Source organism: Strongyloides ratti (assembly GCF_001040885.1).
Source record: "Strongyloides ratti genome assembly S_ratti_ED321, chromosome : 2".
Classification (NCBI taxonomy): Eukaryota; Metazoa; Nematoda; class Chromadorea; order Rhabditida; family Strongyloididae; genus Strongyloides; species Strongyloides ratti.
The window spans coordinates 783,484-805,124 of record NC_037308.1 but is presented as its reverse complement, the minus strand read 5'-3'; the positions used below and the strand labels follow the sequence as shown (position 1 = coordinate 805,124).

Below are 21,641 nucleotides of genomic sequence, written 5' to 3'. Positions count from 1 at the left end.
TCATTAATTATATCATATTTTTTTTTAAAACAAAAGATTGACAATGTTATCAGTAGTAGCATTTTAAAAACAAAAATATTTTATAATAAAGAAATATAATATAATTTTTACTTACAAATATATCTATAGAAAAAATATATATCATCTTAGAAACTAAAAGGTGAATCACTACTTATATTATAGACAAAAGGATCTTGAATATCCTTTATGTCAATTTTTTCTGTATTTTTTTGTGGAAGTTCCTTTTGAAGTCGATATTTTTTTGCAATTTCCTTGCTTAGTCTTTCATCAATTCTTAGTTGTTTCATGATATTTGTATCATGTAAAAAGGCACATTTTAATGGCAAAAGTGATGTTAACAGAGGAGATATTGGTCCTCCTACTGCTTGCACATCAGCTACTGGTCTTAGAACAACTTCTGCCAATATTGATCCTGCTATTCCATCACAACGCGTGTTCAATTTTTGTTTATAACATGATAACATACATTCAGCAACACGGCACATTTCATTTATTGATATTTTTGCAATGTATGGATCAAATGCTTCTAGAAATTTAAAATCTTGTTGAAACAATTGTTTTAATGAAATTCCATTTACCAAATTTGAAGCCATACAAAGAGTTTCACATTCTAAAAGTTTAATTATTAAAAATTTAAATAAAAATTACCAGAATTTGAATATCGGAACCAATCAGTAATACATGGAATTGTAGCATCAAATGCATCTTTTTGTTCTTCGCACATATACTTTAAACCGCTAGTAGATGTAACAAAAAATTTTTGACTTGGACATTGTGGTCTTTCTTTCATACAAGTTATTGCTGACTGATATTCTCTAAAATAAAATAAAAATATTTCTAAAAATATATATAACTAAACAAACTCGCAAATAATTTTATATTTCTCAGAAATTTTCATAGACATTGACATGGCAGGTTTAACAATACCAATCATTTTATCATTACAATAATGAAGACATTCATCAGGACCTGTGTAATCATCTTCAGTACCAATTTGTTCATCAACAGAAAATATATCATAGATGGATGTCTCACTAGAATGTTCCTCTCCATCATTATCACTTTCAAAAAAACTTTCTTTATCAAGAGGTGAAAGTTTAAATGATTTTGAAACAAATATTAAATAATTAATGGTCAGTAGAAACAAAAAACTTTTCATCTTAATAATAACAATTTGGATGACTAAATTTTATTTATATAGTAATATTGTCATCAAAACACTTTTTTTTTCTTGTTAACATATATAAAAAAAAAATGATCTTATTTTTAAACTTTTATAAGATAAAAATTAAGAGTGAAATAGTATATATTTTATTAAACATTAAATTTAATAGATTCATTCACATTTATTCTACTTTACAAAATCAATGTTTTTTTAAAGATAATTTTTAAGATGATATGTTAAAATTTGTTTAATAAAAAGTTACAAAATTAAATTAATTTCTTTAAAAACTAAAATATAATAATTCATCTATTTCAATAGAAATATCAATAATAATACAATTTTTGTAGTTAATTATACATAATAATTTCCAATTAATTACTTAAAAACTTTTTTTTATTTTTTTTTTTTTGTAGATAACTTATATTTTATACTTAATTAAAATACAAATATATAACGAAAAAAGTTTGGTTTTATATTTAATATGTACAAAATAATTTTAACATCTTCTTTACAATAATCCCGCCTCATATTCAAGACCAAAATGTTCCATTAAAGATGTATCAATCTTGAATATTCCATTATCTCCCCAATAATTTCCAAATGAATTTACAGCAAGCCAATAATGTTTTCCATCAGAATCAGTTCCCCATCCAATAAGTTTTACAACATGCCAATAAATTATTCTTTTTGTAAAATTTTCTTCTGGATATGGATGAAATATACCACTACTATAATGTAAAAATTCTTCTGTTACTGGAAATGCCATTGTTGTTGGTCCTGCTAAAAATAATTCTTTTTTTATTATTGTACGAATCTCTTCTGATGTCAAAGGTGTTGGTGAAGATTTATTAAAATGTTCAACAATACTTGAAAGTATTACACGATTATCACCATTTTTATTAATTGTCATTGATCTTGAAACTAATGTATAAGCAATACTTCCAAAATGTTTATCTTCTTCATACTCATTTTGATAATAAGTATTTTGACAACTTCGAATACATGATCTTCTATATTCTCCTTCAATATAAGTTGATAGACTACAAGGTGTTCCACAAGAAATATCCATATTATAAGGTCTACAACCATCTCTACCTCCTGTAACAATTCCTTCTAAAACCCAATAAACTAATACTTTAAGTGGATCTCCTCCATAACAAGAACCACAAATTTTACAACATGACAAAACATCTTCTATTGATAAGAAATTTTGATATGTACCATTACTACCTATACATGCTCTATCAGATGCTACAGATACTGCTGAGGCAGAAAAACATGATCCACAATTACCTTGATTAACAATTGTTGAAATAGTTGGACAATTAGGCCATTTAATTCTAGCATCAAATTCTTTTGGTAATTGGGATTTAGGAAAATCTTCCAACATTTGTAAATGTGATTTCATTCGATCTGATTTGAAAAATTTTTCTAAATGTGCTACGTATTCTTTTACGGCTGTACTATTTCTTACTGTTTCATAATTAAAATTTTTTACTTTTTCACCAAATTTATTAAACTTAGCTTTCCAACGTACATTTTTTCCTTGATTTACTTGACTTATTAAATGTTTTAAATAACTATCTTTTGCAAGAGTTTCTTTTTTATTCATTACATATTTATAATATACACCACTTAAAGCTAATACAGAAGCTATTACTTAAAAAAAAATATATTTTATTTAATAAATAATATAAAAAAAAATTTCATACCTAAAATAATAAATAAGCCAATAAAAATCCACAAAATTTTTTTTGAAGATTTTCCATGATTATTTATTATATTTCGATTTCTTCCTAATTCTTCTGTTGTATTTTCCTTCATTAATGTATCTAAAATTTATTTAATATAATAATTTGAATGTTTCTGAAAATAATAGATTTTAAAAAGAATATAAGTAAGCATAAATTTTGTTATAAATAATTAAAAGAATAAATATTTTAAAGTAACTTAAATATTATAAATCACTCATTTGCATTAATTTAAAATAAAAATCAATATTATTTTCTTTTAATGATAAAATGGCATTTTGCTTTTATCACACAACTTATTAAAATAAATAAACTTTAAAACAAGTATATTATATACTCCAATAATAAAGTAATATATATTCTTAAAAAATTTTAAAGAAAATCTATCTTACTTACCTAGAATTTTGTTACTTGAGGCGTGTCTGTTTTTTGACATCAAAGTTACAGATCGTCTTCTTACCATCTTAATGAAATTAATAAATATTTTTAATAAAATTGTCACTTTTTGAATATTATTATTTGAATACAAAATACTTTGTTAGTGACCTCTACTTGTCTATTTAATTTTTGATGGACACCTTCAAACTATTCTTGTTGATTTACAAGAAAGACACAATATAACGATTAGTAGTTTATTTTACTTTTATCTATTTAGTTTAAAATTAAATAAACACTAACTAAAATAATATATAAATTATATACAATTATTATTACAAAAGTCCAATAAAATAGGAATAAACAGGTTTGATATTTATTATAACAAGCTTATTTAAAACCTTGTTAATCAACTTATTGTTTATATTTTCATTTAATTTACAGTTATTTTCTTTAAAAATTATCTATAAAATAAAAACTAGAAAATATACTTTTGTTACTTTTTTTTCTTTTTATTATATTATTTTCTTTCTCTAGCATTTTAAGATAGAACATCATTTATAAAAATTGACAATATTTATATAAGATAAATAATTTCATTGCGAAAATAAATATATAAAAGCATTTAAATAAGTGAAAATTCATATATAAATCACAGGGATATTAAAAAATAATAATAATAAAAATTTGATAATCAAATTAAAATCCATGAGTTAAATTGAAGGAGGCGGTTAGTGTATAAAAATTATGAATTATTAACAAATAAATTATAAATTTAAAAGAGAAAAAAAAAATTGTTATGATTTATTATTACATTCTGTTGGATGATAACATATTGCACAAATTAAATGCTAAAAATGGATTTGTTATTGTTGTCATTTGAGAAATTGAATTAATATTACTTCTTTGGTTTGATTGATTTTTAGTTAATGAATTTTGTAAATCTAGCAAAGTGAGAGGAGTTATATTAGATGTTGTTGGAAGATTAGGACTTGCTTGATTTGACACAGCTGTAATTGCTGCAAATAATGGTGAAATTGATAATGTTTTTTGAAAAGATGTTAATTGTTGAGATAGAGCAATAGCATCATATGAGATATTTCCCGTATGATTAAATGATTGTTCAAAAGGAGGAGTTAAATTAAAAAAATCATTACTAGTTGCTGGTGTTATAAGATTTTTTTCCACTTCTGACATAAATTCTGAAGGATTTGGTGTATGTAATAGCATATGTTGTTCTACAGTTGATCTTTTTTTTGCAAACCAATTACAAAATATACATTTATAATTAAATGGACCTTTTGGTGTAAGATGGCCTAATTTATGTTGTAAAAGTTTATCATGACCATTACAAGTAAATGGACAATCATTGCATGAAATGGTATCATTACAATTTGATGAAGATTCATTTCCAATAGAAGTAGATAGTATTTCATAAGATCTGGCACTGGAGATTGTTGATGATGGTGATAATGATTCTGATTGAAGTGAATTAGGTGAAGAAAGTCCAACCAATTCTGGAAGGAAATGATTTGTTGATGGTTGATAAGCAGATATTGCAGATGAAGACTCAAAAAGTGTATTATTACAAATAGATGAAAAATTAATTTTAATTGACATTGGTGTACAATTGCTCTTTGATAATGAACAATGAGCTGCTGTTTCTTGAATTTCTTTAAAATTTTGTTTACAATTAATACATTCAAATGGAGACGTTGAATGTATTTTATCTAAATGCTGAATCATCATTTCGATAGACTCTTGTTCATATCGACAAATTAAACATTTAAAACTATTTGATGAATTGATATTTGCAATATTTTTAATTATACCTTCTGTATTAAATGAAGAAGATTTTTGTTGTTTTATTCTTTTTATCTTTGGACTACATAAATTATTTTCTTTAGAAGGAATTGGTGATCCACATGATGATGATGATGAATTTTGTGAAATATTTAAGTCATCTTTACTATGTCGTGTTATTTCAAATGCCTTTGATCGTGAATATTTTGAAATTACACGAATTCCATGGGCTTTTGCTACATGACGTATTAGATCTGCCTTCCATCGTGAGGTTCTAAAAAAAAAATGCTAATTTTTGCTTTAAAAAATTTTTTTTTAATTTTAATAAAATGTGATTATTTAAAAAATATATATAAAATTAATGTTAATGATAAATAATTAATATGACTTTTGTTGTAGCGGTATTTATTATTTTGGATTATAAAATAAGTATTAAATACTGCCTTATCTAAAATTCTACTTTCTTGCATTTTTTTTTCTTTAACTATTAACTTTTAAAATAGAAAAAAAAAATTTTATAAAAGTAGAAAATTGATAATTATTGAATTTTTAAATGACTAATTTTATTTAAATTTATTTATTTAATACTTACCTGGAACAAAGTTTACATTTAAATGGCCTGGAATTTGTATGTACTCTTTTATGTCGTATCATTTCAGAAACCCATTTACCTGAAACAAAAATTTGATAAAAAAAAAGATTAATAAAATTATCAATATTGTTATAATATTACATTAATGATAAGATAATTTTTAATTTGTAAAAAAAATAAAGTATTTACCTTTGTATCCGCATACACTACATGAACGATTCCCAACATCCACATCAGTTTCAATTCTCTACAAAAATAAAATTATTAAAATATTTATTTAAAATGATTTTTTACCTTTAATTCTTCATCATCATCTGGCATTTCAATGACTTCATTTTCTGTTTGATATAATTTGGCATTAGGATCAGTTTCAGCTCTTCTAGCAACTAAACCATCAAGTGTATTATCCATATTACCAATATTACGTCTCCTTTTCTTAATATTATTTTCAACATTATTAGATGAATTAATATTTTCTAGACTTAATATAGAAGCTTTATTTGTAGCTTTACTTGCCAATGCTAATAATAATGATTCTGATGTTGTAAGTAAATTGGTACTATTCTCAGAAGGTTGTTGACCAATTTTTACATTTACGTTTTCAGAGAGTTCGCGCATTCTTCTCTAAAGTATAAAGTAGGTATATTAATATAGAACTAAAGATATATATATTTATATATATATATATATATATATAATAACGTGTACAAAAATTATTCACAAAAAAAAAAAAAAATTTGAAGCGTAACATAATAGTGCAAGCTGAAGAAGGCTGTCGGTGACAGCTGAAGAAATAATTGTATGTATATTTAAAAAGTTTGAAGTAGGTAGCGTTAGAGTAAATTTAAAAGAAAAAAATTTATTCCAAGGCATTAATTTAAAAATATATTTTAACAAAATTAATATTTACGATTGTATCCTGAAATCATTTAAGTATAGGATATTTTAAAGGCATGTCTTTTGGTCAACACTTTAAAATTCTTATTTATTTAGAATCTAGGGTGGAGTTTGAAAGAGGAAATGATGAAGTAAAATAATGATAATAAAATGATGATTGAAAGAAAATATATATTATGTAAATGGTGATTATATGTAAGGTAAAGAAGTAGGTGGATCTCGTAAACACGGGAATGGTTTCGCAATTCGCGTTTCGGCTATCAACACTCTAGGATTAACGCGCACGCTACCACTTAAACTGACAAAATTCGAGGAACAATAATTGAAAGATGTACGGTCAACAAAATATTATGCAGGTTGTGATACAGTTTTTCTCTGGTGATTGGGACTCTTCTTCATTCAAAAACATTTACATACATAAACCTAGGTCCCAGTTCATTTACATTTTTTTACCTGTCTATTGTCAAACAAATTGTCAAGTGTGATCGTGCCAGGTCATGTCAAGTTTTGGAGCTCCTCCTGCTTTCAGCTTTAGGTTCTTTGTCTCCAACAAATATATATATATATATTTTTTTTTCCTGATCCTTGTATGTATGTATTTTAATACTGAGAATATAAAAGATTTCTATTTACTAAATAGTGATTGGACCTACCAAAGAAAAGAAGTAATATAGAAAGAGAAGTGATAAAAAAAAAATTTGTTTGATTTAGTTGTCCTCAAATAAAAGATCCTGGCTCAGGAAGGTAGCCAGTAACAAATAAATGTAAATGGTGATACAAATATAACAAGTTACATTCACTATAAAAATTTTTTGTTCAGCCGGGAAACATTTGTCTGTGAAAAAGTATTAAGAAAAAATACTGAGATCCCACTGACCAAATGTAAATAGTGACACGTACCAGGGCTCAAGGCATCTGACGTAATCGTAAAAATGGACTCCGCAAATAATTGATGAGTAAAGGAAATAAACGATTCTGCAAATATAAAAAGTACGGTGGTTTGTGACGTTTTCTGAATTATATAATAAACAAATGACCAACAGCTTATAGTATGTTAGTTAAATAATAATGATATAGAGGAAAAAAAAAATTAATCAGTTCAATTATTTATTTTTTGTAAAAAATATTCATTATAAAAACAAAATAAAAATAATGAATAAATATAATAATAAATATAAAAAGATTCATTTTCATCTACAAAATGAAAATTTTTATCATTAACTATACTTTACATGGTTTTTATATGATATGTAGAAATATTGTACAAATGATATGAACCATTAATGTCTTCCAATCATTTTTGCTTATATGCTTCAAGTATATACAACTGTAATCTTTATTTTTATTCTTTGACCGCCTGTATCTGATAAGGGCAAAAATAATAGCCATTTATTTTTATAAATAAGTATAAAAACCTTTAAATAATTGTCAATTACTTTATTGTATCAGCAACATTTTATTTTATCTTTAAAATATTTTATTTAAAGAATACAATCAAAAGATATAAATTTATTTCTAGACGCAGCAAAATTCGTGTTACTCATTACCAACCTGAACGAGCTATTTGATTCTTCAAAATTCTTAATACTATAATCAAATATTTCTGGATATAAGTGTGTCTTTTTATGTCTAAGTGATAACACGGAAGGAGATAAAGTTCAATTTAATGTTTACATAAAGTTTGAGATGAATGAAAAATTTATGTTAAGAATTTTGATACATCTTTTGTTATAATAGAATATATATAATAAATATATCCACAACAAACTAACATTAATAATTCTTTTAATACATATACTGGTAATTTTTAATTTTAAATAAATAAGATAATTTAATATTTCTTAATATGTATATATATATATAAAAATTTTTTTTATTATTATATATTATCATGTAATAAAGTAATAAAATAAATTATATATCAATAATTTGAGGTTTTAAACAACATATAAAAAGAATGTTTAGTATATTAATCTTTTAAAGTTTATACAAAACATTTTTATATAATATTTTTTACCTATATACTAATAAATATGTACCAGTAAACAGATTTTTAAAAGAATAAAGTACTTTTCGGAATAGTCTAAGATCACACGTACCTCTTTTACCAACTCATTTAAATAATTATAGTTATTGCTTTTGTATCCATATTAAATCACATTATTCTTATGTAAACATTGCAAAATCATATTAATTTTGTTGATAATAAAATTATTATAGTTAGGTTTTGGAAATTTTGAATTATGATAATAAAAAAAAAAAAATGGCTGAATAAAGAAATTACAAATGTTTTCTAGAAATATTCCTGACACTTCTTGGCACAGACTTTTAAATTCATTAACAAATAAAAATTAAAGAAAGTTTGTTTGTTACAAATACTATGTATCCTGGTTATTGGAATATAATGTTGATTTTGAAAAGTGATTGACCATAACAAAAGAATACTTCAAATGTACTTCAAAATGTAATTCTAGGTTATGATTAAGCGATACAATTACAGTGTTATTTACAAATATGTTTTGATATAATGAGACAATATCATTTCAATTAAACAAGGGAAAATTTAAATCTTTTCAAATTTTAAATATTTTTTTTTCTTATCTTTTTTTTAACAAAAAAAAAATAAGTCATTAAATATCCTCTTTTTGTGAACATTCTAATTTTTATTTCGATGTAAAATAAAAATATTTTAACAATACTGATGCAAAATGTTTTTATTGTCTATGTTTATTTTAAATTATGTCATTTTTAACATTTTATTGAGAAGTATAAGGAAATATATAAGACAATATAACATGACATATTTGGCAATTAGCATCATTATTTATAACATCAATTTTCAATTCAATGATTCATCCTGAAATTCTTTTTTCTTCAGTTTGTCATTGAGACATAAATCTATGATTAAAATTGTCCATTTTGGATTGACATGTTATAAAATTATATTAATATAATCTTATTTCTTGTGTTTTTAAATTGAAATTATCATAGAATTATTTTAACAAACAATATTTTAAGTCATAACGAAATATTATTATTAATTAAAATAAATTTATGTAATTGTTTGGTGACCTTTAAAACAATTATTTTAGAATATAATTTTATATTTCACAAAAAAAAATAAATAAAAATTTATATTTGCAAAGAAAATTTATAAATTTATATCTTAAGATGTATTTTCTATCAATTTTTTCTTTAATTATTTTTTTTCTACATACTATTTATATCATTGAATCATTGCCTACAGAACAATGGATGCCACCATTTAATAATTCACGTCAATTAGCGTTACTATGTACTGATAACAATCATAAGTTTATTTATACAGATAGAATGCATGGAGCGGTATGTTTACAAAATAAATTACAATTTTAAATAAATATTATTATATAACATAATGTTTTTTTTATTGAGTTTAGATGACATATTTGTTTCAATCAAATGATACTCATCAAATATGTATGAATAATAATGAAACAAAAGTGAATCCTAAATATGAAGGATTAATATGGTTAATAACAAGTTTACAAAGTTGTAGTGTTGTAAGAAAAATAAAGTCTAGATTTTCTCGTGAAAAATATAATAGTAATTTTCATTATAATTTTTTAAAAGCTGGTTTTTCATTAGTTTGCCAAAAGACTGATGATATTGGTGTTTATCAATTACAATTTTATGCCGATATATTTCGAATACTTTTTGAAAGACATAATGAAGATAGAAAGTAAGTTTTATAATAAATATATAAATAAATAAATAGAAATTATTTATAGATTAATATGTCAAAAAGTAGTTACCGTATATAGTGAAATGTACGAAAGATGTCATGTAATGAATAAAACAGATTTTATGAAAAGTGTTATGAATATATGTAATATTCGAGGTGGTATGATTAGAGTAAATATTTTCTTTCAACGATTCGCAAGAAACTGTGATACACCACAAGAATTTTTTATAAATCATAATCAATTTGTATATAAAGGCTTTGGTCAATCATTGACAGAAGATAATATATTTATGAATTCATTAAGTGCCCATTTATCAAGTACTATTAGAGGAAAAAGTATATTACCTCATTTAATGTTAAAAACAAGATTATTACTTCAACATTTTAGTTTAGCTGCTATGACAGTATATAAAGAAATTGAAAAAGTTATGAAATGTAATAGAATTGATAAAAAAGTAAATCATATGTTTGAAGAAGAAATATTACAAAATAGTTTATTATATTTTAATCAAACAACAAATGATGATATTATAATAGAAACACCTGATGATTATAATGAAGATTGTAATACAACAGAAAGTATATATTTTGATTTAATTGAATCTAAAACTTATCAAAATATTGGTAGTCAAGCATTAATTGGTGTTTATGTTGAAATGTGTCTTTTAATATTAGTTATTTTCAATACTTTATGCTTATCTATTTTATTATATCAAACACAATCTCATCTATCAACAGCAACTATTCTTTTTATTTTTAATATTCTTTTTTCAAATTTTTTATTTGTAGCATCATTTGGTATACTTTTTTCAGATCTTCTTACAGAAAATCCATATGCACCATTATCTGATACAACTATTGGTGAAGAAAAATCTGCTGCATATGCTATTGCTGAAACTTTACAATCACATTTATTTGCTCCTAGTCAATTTTACAAACATTTAGTTCAAGAGACACTTTTTTCATTATCACAAAATGGTTCATTATTAGGATTAACTCATTTATTAGTTCTTGTTCTTGTTGTTATCTCAAAATCAATGTCTGGAAAAGCAATAAGACTTTCAAAATTTTGTGTTATTACAGTGTTTTCATTAGTTTGGATATTTCTTATAATTACCCATATTATCTTTTCTCTTCTTCAAATATCGGCAATTACATATTTAGATAATTTATTAGATGGTGTTAGTTCTAGTTATAGAAGAAATGAATATGAATGTACTAATAAGGCTCGTCATTTTTCACATTATAATGATATTGGCCAAAGATGTGATAGAGTTGAACCATATCATAGATTTGGAGTTTATCTTTTAAGAGGTCATACATTGTTTACATTAATTTTTCTTTTTGTAGCATTAATCGTTTTTATAGTTACATTATTTTATCATTGGAAAGTAAGACATCAAAATGGTGTATTAAAAATTCATCAACAAAGTGATGTTTCACCACATAAAAGAAGGGAAACATTATTTAATACTCTTTTATTATCAATTACAGCATTTTTTATATCTATATTGGGGCAAACAGTTATTGAAATATCAGTATTTTGGTTAGAAAATCCAGATGAAGTAGCTGATTTTGCTAGATGGTATCAAGTTATGAGAATAGCATCTTTTGTTGATCCATTATTAAATCCATTATTAGTATCAGTACGAACACCAGTAATACGAAGAAAATTACGAATGATGATTTATGTTTTAGGTCAACATTTTATAACATGTTGTTGTCCATGGAAAATACGAACTGTAAATAGAAGAAACAAGAAAGTTAAAAAAAATAGAAAATCATCTATAACAACAGCAGATAGTGCATCAATTTACAGACCTACAGATAGTGAAGTAACTTTTAGAATTTGGTGTACAAGACAATATGTTAGAACATCATTTTTTGGTAAATTTACAAGTTCTCAAGGTGTTACAAATCATTCTGTTGTATAGATTTAAAAAAATGTATTATTTAAACAAAATATATTTATTTTATAATAACTTTTAGATTATATTTAATGTTCTTTTTAAAATAATTTTTATATTATAAAATTTAACAATTTTAATTAAAAAAGTACTATTTTCAAGTTTAAATATATTTGATGTACTTTGTGTTATAACATTATTAATTATATTAAAATGTTTCTTTTTATATTAATATCTTCAATATATTTTGATATATATTAATCTTTTAACTTATTATTATTGTTTATATAATGTTTAATTTATCATTTTCAATACCAAATAATTTATGTAAATGTACAATAAATTTAAATTTATCATGAAGAAAGTGCTTTAAATATTTTTAAAAGTATATTTAAATAAATATAAAAATTTATATTTGTTTTTATTATTACTTATTAATTATTCTAATATATTATTATGAATAATAAAGTTATATTAAATACAAATAAAAATGAAAAATAATTTTTTTTATTTTATATATAATTAAAAATCAATATTTTTTATAATGATTAAAATTTAATTTAAAAAAATTACAATTATAATATTCTTAATAATATTCTAAATAATTACAACTAGAATCATATAACTTTATATACAAACTCAGTTATATTTTTCTGATATGTATAATAAATCGAAAAATACATCAACGATTTATCAACCTATTTGTAATGTATAATATTAATATAAATTTTAAATGATTTTTAAAACTTTGATAAGCGTGAAAAAAAAATTAAAAATAAAATAGTAAGTAAATAGTTTAATGATTATGTAAGCAAATTTTAAAGAAATTAATATAATGAAAAAAAAAGCAGATAAACATTATATTTAAAATTAAAAAAATATACCAATGTTTTAACAAAATTTTAAAATAATTGTAAATATGGGAATCGTTATTATGTTAACAATAAATTATTAATTTGTTTTTTTTTTTAAAAATCGTCAACTTTTTAAATATAGCTGAATATTTTTTTATCAAAATAAATATTTTTACTTAAAAAAAACAACTAACAATTTAGTAAAAATAAAAAAAAAATTTTATAGTTAATTAAATTTTGTTACACTTAAAATTTTTAAAGATAAACATTTCAATAGACTACAATTTTTTTAAAATTTATTTAAACACATAAGGTTACAGTTAATTTAAATTTAAAAATACACTCAAATGATTAGTGATATTAAGTTTTTTACATAAATTCTTAAAAATTTTATTTTAAATCATTGCTTTTTTTTTCTTCTCACATTTAGCTTGTTCACCTTTTCCTTCTCCATTATTTTTCATCTTTCCTTTTTCTACAGATCCATTTTTTCTATATTTTTCTGCTTCCATAATATACTTATCTTTTGAAAGTTCAAATTTATTTTTATCTTCTTCTTGTAAAAATTTAATATATTTTTCCATTTTATCAATCAGAAAATCATAATTAATAGGTTCAGATTCTTCAAAGTTATCTATATGATTTATTAATGTAGTAAATCTTATTGGTGCATGTTTGTAAAAATTATTACCAGGATCTCTCATCTTTTGTTTTGCTTTTTCAACTTTCATTTCATCATGATTTGAACATTTAACCCATGGAAGTGTACCTTCTAAAAAAAATAATCCCATGTAAAACCAACTTTCTATGTCATCTTTAAAAATAGGTTTACAAGGATTATGTTGACGGATTGGACAATATTTAAGTCCACAAGTTTTTTCTTTTAATCTTCTTTCATATATTTCTTTAAGCGAATTACTCATATTTCCTAATTTAGATGGTTCCAAATTTACTCTTTGAGCACCTTCAAAATCACAAATAAACATTCTATTAATACTTTTATTATCATTTAATTCAATATAAAAAGAAGAAGGTTTTATATTTCTATGAACAAATCCAATACTATGAAAAAAACTAATACATTTTAAACATTCTAATAATACTGTAAATCCAGTTAATGAATCGAATCTATTGTTTTCAAATGTTTTAAGATATTCACCTAAATTTAATGCCATATTTTCCATTAATATAAAAGGTTCATCTCTTCCTTCAATAATTCCATAATCAATTATCTTGTTAATTTTGTTTGTATCAGGAAATAATTCCATACATGTTACATATACGTCTATTTCAACATGATAATTATCAGCCAATCCAAATTTTATACTTTTTAGTGCATTTGTATTTTTATCAGTAACTATATATATTCCACCAAATTTTTCTACCCTTTGTAAACCAGTTATAATGTACTTAATTCCATTATACATATTAGTTATTGTCATTGGAAACAAATATCTATTATAAACTTCAGTTGGTTTTTTTTTATCACTCTTTATAGAACGTTTTCCACTTGATGAAACATTTCTAGCTATAGAAGGTTTATGACTAGACATTTTATTCGAAATTATTATATTAACATGTTTTGATGAAGATTAATATTACAAAGGCATATATGTATTAAAATTATATATAAAAATCTGAATTATTATTATAAACAACGTAAATTTTATAAAAAAATTTTTTTTTATCAATTTTGTTATTTATTAATATAATTATAAATTTTAAATTAATTTTTTAAAATTATGAATATTAAAAAGTAAAAATATATCATAGTCGATTAGAAAATTTGTAGTTATAAATACTAAAAAATTACTTGATACTTATTAAAAAAAATAAATTTATAATATAATCATAATATAAAAAATAGAACTCAAACAAAGTATAATAATTTAAAATTGGTAAAGAGAGCAATAAATATTTTATTAAAAAAATTATTTCAATTTATTATTATTTGAGAAAATCGTTAAGATTAGTCTCGTCTTAATAGATGTTTATTGAATTGAAATATGATCAGAAATATATTTAAAAAACATTTTCAGGAATGTAATCATAACTTAATATAATAAGGTTGTAAAAACATAAAATTTAATGCATTGTCCTTGTTTTAATTTTAAAAAATATTCTGTATTGAAAATTGTTTTCTAATTTCCAACCTTTCTTGGAATATATTGTTTGGTATTTTTTTGTGTCATATACAATACCCTGATTTATTTAAATACCTTAAAATTAATGAAAATGAAAAAGTATTTTGAATGTAAAATTTAAATGAAAATTTAATAGAAATTGATTTCAGACCCTTTTTTCTTTTATCTTTATATCAAAATGAGATATAACAACAAATAAAAAAGTTTATAAAATATTAATTGTTTCCAAGTCTACTTTTAATAAAGTGGCCAAAAAAAAACATCTTTTTTTGGAATTTAAATATGCTACTATATTCATTCGATAGCCCTTGAAGCGGGATGAATTTTGAATATAATCAACAATATTTGAAAATTAAAACTTTAAGAGTTATAAGGATTCAAAGATGAAAGGCAAAATTGTGGAATATTTTTTTTAAATCTCGACTTCTATGATAATGTTGTAAATTATAAAAATAAATATTTTATTCTAGATCAGTTTTTTGCGAGAAATTCATTAAGCCTATCAACATATTCATAGGTCTTCTAAAAATGAAGATATGATAAGAAAAATGTTTTATATAAAGTTTTAAGAATCTTGTGATAACTCAAGTTAATGAAGTCACAGAACCATGAATCTTGATGCGCTGGGCTTTTTTCGTAATTTCAGGTGTACCCTACGTTGAAAACTTTTTTTTATTTTCAACCGTTCTTGAAATAATGTGCTTAGTATTTTTTCGCGCGTAATCCATTGTCACCATTTTTTTATATCTCGAAAGTGCTTTAAGATATAAAAAAATTTTGAAGGTAGACCCCATTTGAAAACTCATTTGAAGACGATTGCAGAAATCTGATTGCATTTATCTTCATTTTGAAGCGAGATATGACCAAGGGCGGAAATTTTTCTAAAATATTCATTGTTCCCGACTTTTCAGTATCTCAGCAAATAATGGCCCTATGAAGATGGGACTAGTTTCATTCGATTTCTTATCAAAAGTTATTCTAGCTTAATAATTTTCATAGATATAACTTTATTATTTTTAGAGATATAAAAATTGGCTGAAAAATTTCTAGATTTCAGATTTTACCTCTAAAAATGCGACCAAAAATGGACAACTTTATTTGGAATTTGAATATGCCACTATAGTCATTCGATAGCCCTTGAAACGGGATGAATTTTGAATATAATCAACAATATTAGAAAATTAATAGTTCAGGAGTTATAAGGATTCAAAGATGAAAGGCGAAATTGTGGAATATTTTTTTTTAAATCTCGACTTCCATGATAATATTGTAAATTATAAAAATAAATACTTTATTCTAGATCACTTTTTTACGAAAAATTCATTAAGCTTATTTACAACTTTATAGGACTTCTTAAAATGAAGATATGATAAGAAATATGTTTGAAAAAAAGTTTTAAGAATTTAGTGATAACTCAAGTCAATGAAGTCATAGAACCATGAAACTTGATGCGCTGGGCTTCTTTCATAATTTAAGGTGTACCCTACGTTAAAAACTTTTTTTTATTTTCAACCGTTCTTGAAATACTATGCTTGGTACTTTTTCGCGCGTAATCCATTGTCACCATTTTTTTATATCTCGAAAGTGCTTTAAGATATAAAAAAATTTTGAAGGTAGACCCCATTTGAAAACTCAATAGAAGACGATTGGTGAAATCTGATTGCATTTATCTTCATTTTGAAGCGAGATATGACCAAAGGCGGAAATTTTTCTAAAATATTCATTGTTCCCGACTTTTCAGTATCTCAGCAAATACTTATCCTATGAAGACAGAATTAGTTTCATTCGATTTCATTTCAAAAGTAAGTTTACATAAATGCTTTTTATACCTATAGTATTATTATTTTCAGAGATTCAGAAATTGGTTAAAAATATTCTAGATTACCGACTTTATCTTCAAAAATGTGACAAAAAAAAACATCTTTTTTTGAATTTAAATATGCTACTATATTCATTCGATAGCCCTTGAAGCGGGATGAATTTTGAATATAATCAACAATATTTGAAAATTAAAACTTCAAGAGTTATAAGTAGTCAAAGTTGAGGAGCGAAATTTTGGAATATTTTTTTTAAATCTCGACTTCTTTGATAATGTTGTAAATTATAAAAATAAATATTTTATTCTAGATCAGTTTTTTGCGAGAAATTCATTAAGCCTATCTACATATTCATAGGTCTTCTAAAAATGAAGATATGATAAGAAAAATGTTTTATATAAAGTTTTAAGAATCTTGTGATAACTCAAGTTAATGAAGTCACAGAACCATGAATCTTGATGCGCTGGGCTTTTTTCGTAATTTCAGGTGTACCCTACGTTGAAAACTTTTTTTTTTTTTCAATGTTTCTTGAGATATGAAGCTTGGTATTTTTTCGCGCGTAATCCATTGTCATCATTTTTTTATATCTCGAAAGTGCTTTAAGATATAAAAAAATTTTGAAGGTAGACCCCATATGAAAAGTGATTTGAAGACGTTTGCAGAAATCTGATTGTATTTATTTTGATTTTGAAACGAGATATGAAGAAAGGCGGAAATTTTTTTAAAAAATTCATTGTTCCCGACTTTTCAATATCTCAGGTAATAATTACCTTACAAAGATGAGGCTAATATTACTAGTATTTTCTTAAAAAGTTAGTTTCAAGTGAATGATTTTTGTGTTAATATTTTTACTTTTTACCGTTATACAGAAACTTATTTTAAAAATTCCACAATTACTATAATTTAATCTTTCTTAACGGTTTTATACTTTCATAATAATTTATATTTTAATGCTAAACGTTTACCTAATGTTTTAATTATTTTTATAAAGTTATTATAAACTTTATTGTAATATTCTTTAGCACAAAAACTTAAAATAAATTAATAGTGGTTAATTGTATGTAACTAAAGTCAAATTTTTCTAAAAGATTAAGTAAATTCATAAAACGTTTTTTTTTTATTATTTTTTTTAAAGTATAAAAAAAATAATTATTTTTGTACTAAAAAATTGTAACATATAAAAATGTTTTTACTTTATTCAATTAATTTAAATATACATCTTTTCATGCATATAAAATTACATAATCATAACTAATTATTTGTAATTTAAAAACAAATAAATTTAATATTTGTTTGACAAAAAAACAATATATTTTTCCAATATATAAAAAAAAGTATAAAAAGAAATTTATATAAATTTAAAATAGATTTTTTCTATAAAATAATATGTAAGAGTTTGTCTTGTCAATTTGATCAACAGTAACTTCCTCAACATTAATATCATCAAAACAGTACCAAATCCCGTTTATTTTTGCATATGCTATATAATGACCATTATTAATATCTCCAATATGATTAACTATCGCATAACATTCATAGGTACAACCGCCTTCATCAATTGAAAAATTTGTTAACGGAAAATCTACACCATTTAACAATTTTCTCGACAAATTTGTTGAATAAATCATGAAACGCTTTAAGTTTATAATCAAAATATTAGGTGTTCTTTCAATTTTAAATTGTTTTTTCATTTTAACTTTTCTAAAACAAGAATTACAAACAAGTTCATGATCCAATATTTCTGATTTTAGAAAAGCATTAAAACATGCTGATAAAGTTATAGAAGAATAAAATTCAATTTCTTCTGGAGTTTTTTTATAATTATTAGCTACCAAAAATTTTTCCTCTAAATTAAAATCACTGGTAAAAAATTCTGGTTTCCAATCAATAGCAAAATAAATTCTATTTGATGGAAGAAACTCTCCACATACTCTTATATCACATCCAGGACAATCTTTTGAGACACTACACCAGCTACATTCTTGAAATCTCACATTAACCATTTTTATTGTAAATGGATATATTTTTTCTTCATTTTCATTAATTATATTTTCACTATTTTTTTCATTATTATTAAATAATCTATCGTATACATAATCATAAAAATCACTCACACGAGTTGATTTTGGAATATAATGCAAAGGAAAAGGTATACCAATAAAGACAAGAGAATTATTTTTATGTAAACAATTTGCACTAGCAGACCTGATTTTTGCAAAACTTAAAACTGAATTAAAAATTAGTGTCGGGATTTCAAAAGCAATAATATTGTGATCAGAATTAGATAATATACTTTCAATATCTTCAAATTTAAATTCATTTAATTTTCTAAAATTATCTTGACATAAATTAGCTTTACTATCAATAAAACTAAAAAATAAATTATTCTTATGTACATTAGTTCTTTCTTGAATCAATCTTTTTATTGAAGAAAATTTTTCTTTTCCTGGTACTAAAAAGCACAATCGAGTAGCACAAGTATCTTTTAACGGTAAAAATATTACTTTAACGAGAATTCTATTATCTGCAGGAATTGACAACTGCAATAAAGTAAATGGTTCAAAAGTATCTGAAGTATACAAACACGACTCACAAGTCAATGATGATTTTAATAGACCAGATATCTCCTCTGTTATTATAGAATTTTCATTAATAAGTTTTTTCTTCCATTCTAAATCACCAGGAGATGTGGTTAAATGAGAAATATTAGGTTCTATTCCATTTTCTTTATTTAAAGTAGAAATTTCTTCACTTAGAATATTTAAAAAACTTGACAAAAATTCACCAGCATCTTGTTCATGACAATTTGCAAATGCAGGACATTTTGATGCAATCGCAAATTTTAGTTCATTAGGAAAATATACTATACCAGGTTTTTGAAAAACAATTTGTAAAAATTTTCCATAAGCATAAATTAAAAAATGATTATTATTAATTTCATTAAATATTCTTAAAATATATACACTAATTGATGTTGTTCTTATTAAACATTGTAAAACTGAATTCATATAACAAGAATTACCAATATTTGCTAATCCTACTACACTATCCAAATTTAATTGAGAAATTTCTAAATTATTTATAGATTCATTAGAAGATAATATATTTCCAACATTAGTATTATCACTAGAATTTTCATCTGAATCTTCTTCTGATTCTCTGCTCATTGAATATTTACAGTAATGTAAATTAATTAGTAACTGTATTCGATTTTGATCTCCAAATAAATCTTCTAATGATTTTAAAGTATCCTTTATAAGTTTTTCATTTGATAATAAATAAAATAATACTTCAAAATTTTTACCAAATTCACTTTCTCTTTGAATAGATAATTTTAAATGCCATAATGGTATTGTTTTAGGAAATGCCCATACTCCATATAAAATATTTTTTTTAATTTGATTTTTAATATATAAGAATACCATAGATAAATAAAGATCAACTTCACCATTTGAATTAATATATCTTATTATAGGTGAACCAGATAATCCATATTTTCTTTCTAAACAAAAATACAAATATTTATCTAGAACAACATAATCAATGCTTTCTACAAGTCCTTTTTTCAATAATTTTCCATACGGAGTTTTAAGATTATACAATTCTTCCATTGATTTCGATAAATCATTATCTATTATTTCTTCATTATAATTAATTGGTTTAATATTTCTTGATCCATTTAACAATTGTTCTATCATGTCATTCCACCATTTTGCAGAAATAATTATTACTTCTGTATTAACAGTTCTTTTAAAAGTTATTCTGTAACGTTGTAATAAAATTACCTCCTCTTCAAAAGAAGATAATGGTAGATTCAAACAAACAAAACAATTTTGTTTTATCACATTTAAAAAACAATCAAATTCTTGCAAATTTCTTGCCCAATTTAATATATTAAAATAAGAAATTTGATCATCTACAAAAACTAAATTTCTCTTTTCATTTGGTATTGATAACTCATTACAAATATTATCAAATGTTATTTTATCAAAATTTTCACCTTCATTTATACCAAACATTTTAAAAACAAATTTAATTTTTTCATCATATGTACCTCTACATGAATATCCTAAACCATCTATAAATTTTTTAAAAGTTATCCAACCAGTTTTATCTTCATCAAAAACCTCAAATAAACCTTTTAATTGCCTTTGAGTCAAAGTACCAACACAAATTTCGACAAATCTTCTAAAATCTATGACACCATCAAAATGTGTGGAGATATACTTAAAATAGTTATCCAAATGAATAATTTCATTTTTTGAAAAATGTACACTTTCAAGATTTAATTGATGATTTGATTCTATTGTCTTATCCATTAAAATTAATTAATTGCAGTACATTTGTTAGAATGGTTTTCTATAAATTAAACTCTTTAAGTCAATATAAGTTAAATATATAACAATTATTCAAATTAATTAAAGCTACAAAAAAAATACGCGTTTGATAAAAAAGGAAGAGCTTACAATTATCTTACGAATTATTTTTTTAAATGAATCTCACAGCGAAAAATTGGCATTTTTTTAATGTTAATTGTAAGTGGTAACACTTTAAAATATATATATATCAATCAGTCACATTAAATATATCT

The 21,641-nt window shown here is 23.0% G+C and overlaps 6 protein-coding genes across 6 annotated transcripts; 1 reads left to right on the top strand and 5 right to left on the bottom strand.

Moving 5' to 3' along the window:
* Nucleotides 1–146: 146 nt before the first annotated feature.
* On the bottom strand, nt 147–1,180 carry SRAE_2000023000 (Hypothetical protein; the record flags this gene model as incomplete). The annotated part of the gene is made up of 3 exons (XM_024651034.1): nt 147–631; nt 670–836; nt 885–1,180. The coding sequence occupies 3 exons, from the start codon at nt 1,178–1,180 to the stop codon at nt 147–149; spliced, it is 948 nt and encodes a 315-aa protein (XP_024504751.1).
* Nucleotides 1,181–1,694: 514 nt separating this feature from the next.
* Nucleotides 1,695–3,400, bottom strand: SRAE_2000022900 (Cathepsin B; the record flags this gene model as incomplete). The annotated part of the gene is made up of 3 exons (XM_024651033.1): nt 1,695–2,845; nt 2,899–3,018; nt 3,334–3,400. 3 exons carry the CDS (start codon nt 3,398–3,400, stop codon nt 1,695–1,697), a joined length of 1,338 nt encoding a protein of 445 aa, XP_024504750.1.
* A 722-nt stretch (nt 3,401–4,122) lies between these two features.
* SRAE_2000022800 (Zinc finger, C2H2 domain and Zinc finger C2H2-type/integrase DNA-binding domain and Zinc finger, C2H2-like domain-containing protein) lies at nt 4,123–6,325 on the bottom strand (the record flags this gene model as incomplete). The annotated part of the gene is made up of 4 exons (XM_024651032.1): nt 4,123–5,389; nt 5,708–5,786; nt 5,897–5,954; nt 6,002–6,325. 4 exons carry the CDS (start codon nt 6,323–6,325, stop codon nt 4,123–4,125), a joined length of 1,728 nt encoding a protein of 575 aa, XP_024504749.1.
* A 3,534-nt stretch (nt 6,326–9,859) lies between these two features.
* Nucleotides 9,860–12,262, top strand: SRAE_2000022700 (Hypothetical protein; the record flags this gene model as incomplete). The annotated part of the gene is made up of 4 exons (XM_024651031.1): nt 9,860–9,949; nt 10,024–10,325; nt 10,375–11,642; nt 11,697–12,262. The coding sequence occupies 4 exons, from the start codon at nt 9,860–9,862 to the stop codon at nt 12,260–12,262; spliced, it is 2,226 nt and encodes a 741-aa protein (XP_024504748.1).
* Nucleotides 12,263–13,484: 1,222 nt separating this feature from the next.
* On the bottom strand, nt 13,485–14,642 carry SRAE_2000022600 (Protein kinase domain and Serine/threonine-/dual specificity protein kinase, catalytic domain and Protein kinase-like domain-containing protein; the record flags this gene model as incomplete). Its single annotated transcript, XM_024651028.1, has 1 exon — nt 13,485–14,642. One exon carries the CDS (start codon nt 14,640–14,642, stop codon nt 13,485–13,487), a length of 1,158 nt encoding a protein of 385 aa, XP_024504747.1.
* Nucleotides 14,643–18,408: 3,766 nt separating this feature from the next.
* SRAE_2000022500 (Ubiquitin carboxyl-terminal hydrolase 32) lies at nt 18,409–21,369 on the bottom strand (the record flags this gene model as incomplete). The annotated part of the gene is made up of 1 exon (XM_024651027.1): nt 18,409–21,369. One exon carries the CDS (start codon nt 21,367–21,369, stop codon nt 18,409–18,411), a length of 2,961 nt encoding a protein of 986 aa, XP_024504746.1.
* Between the last annotated feature and the right edge of the window lie 272 nt (nt 21,370–21,641).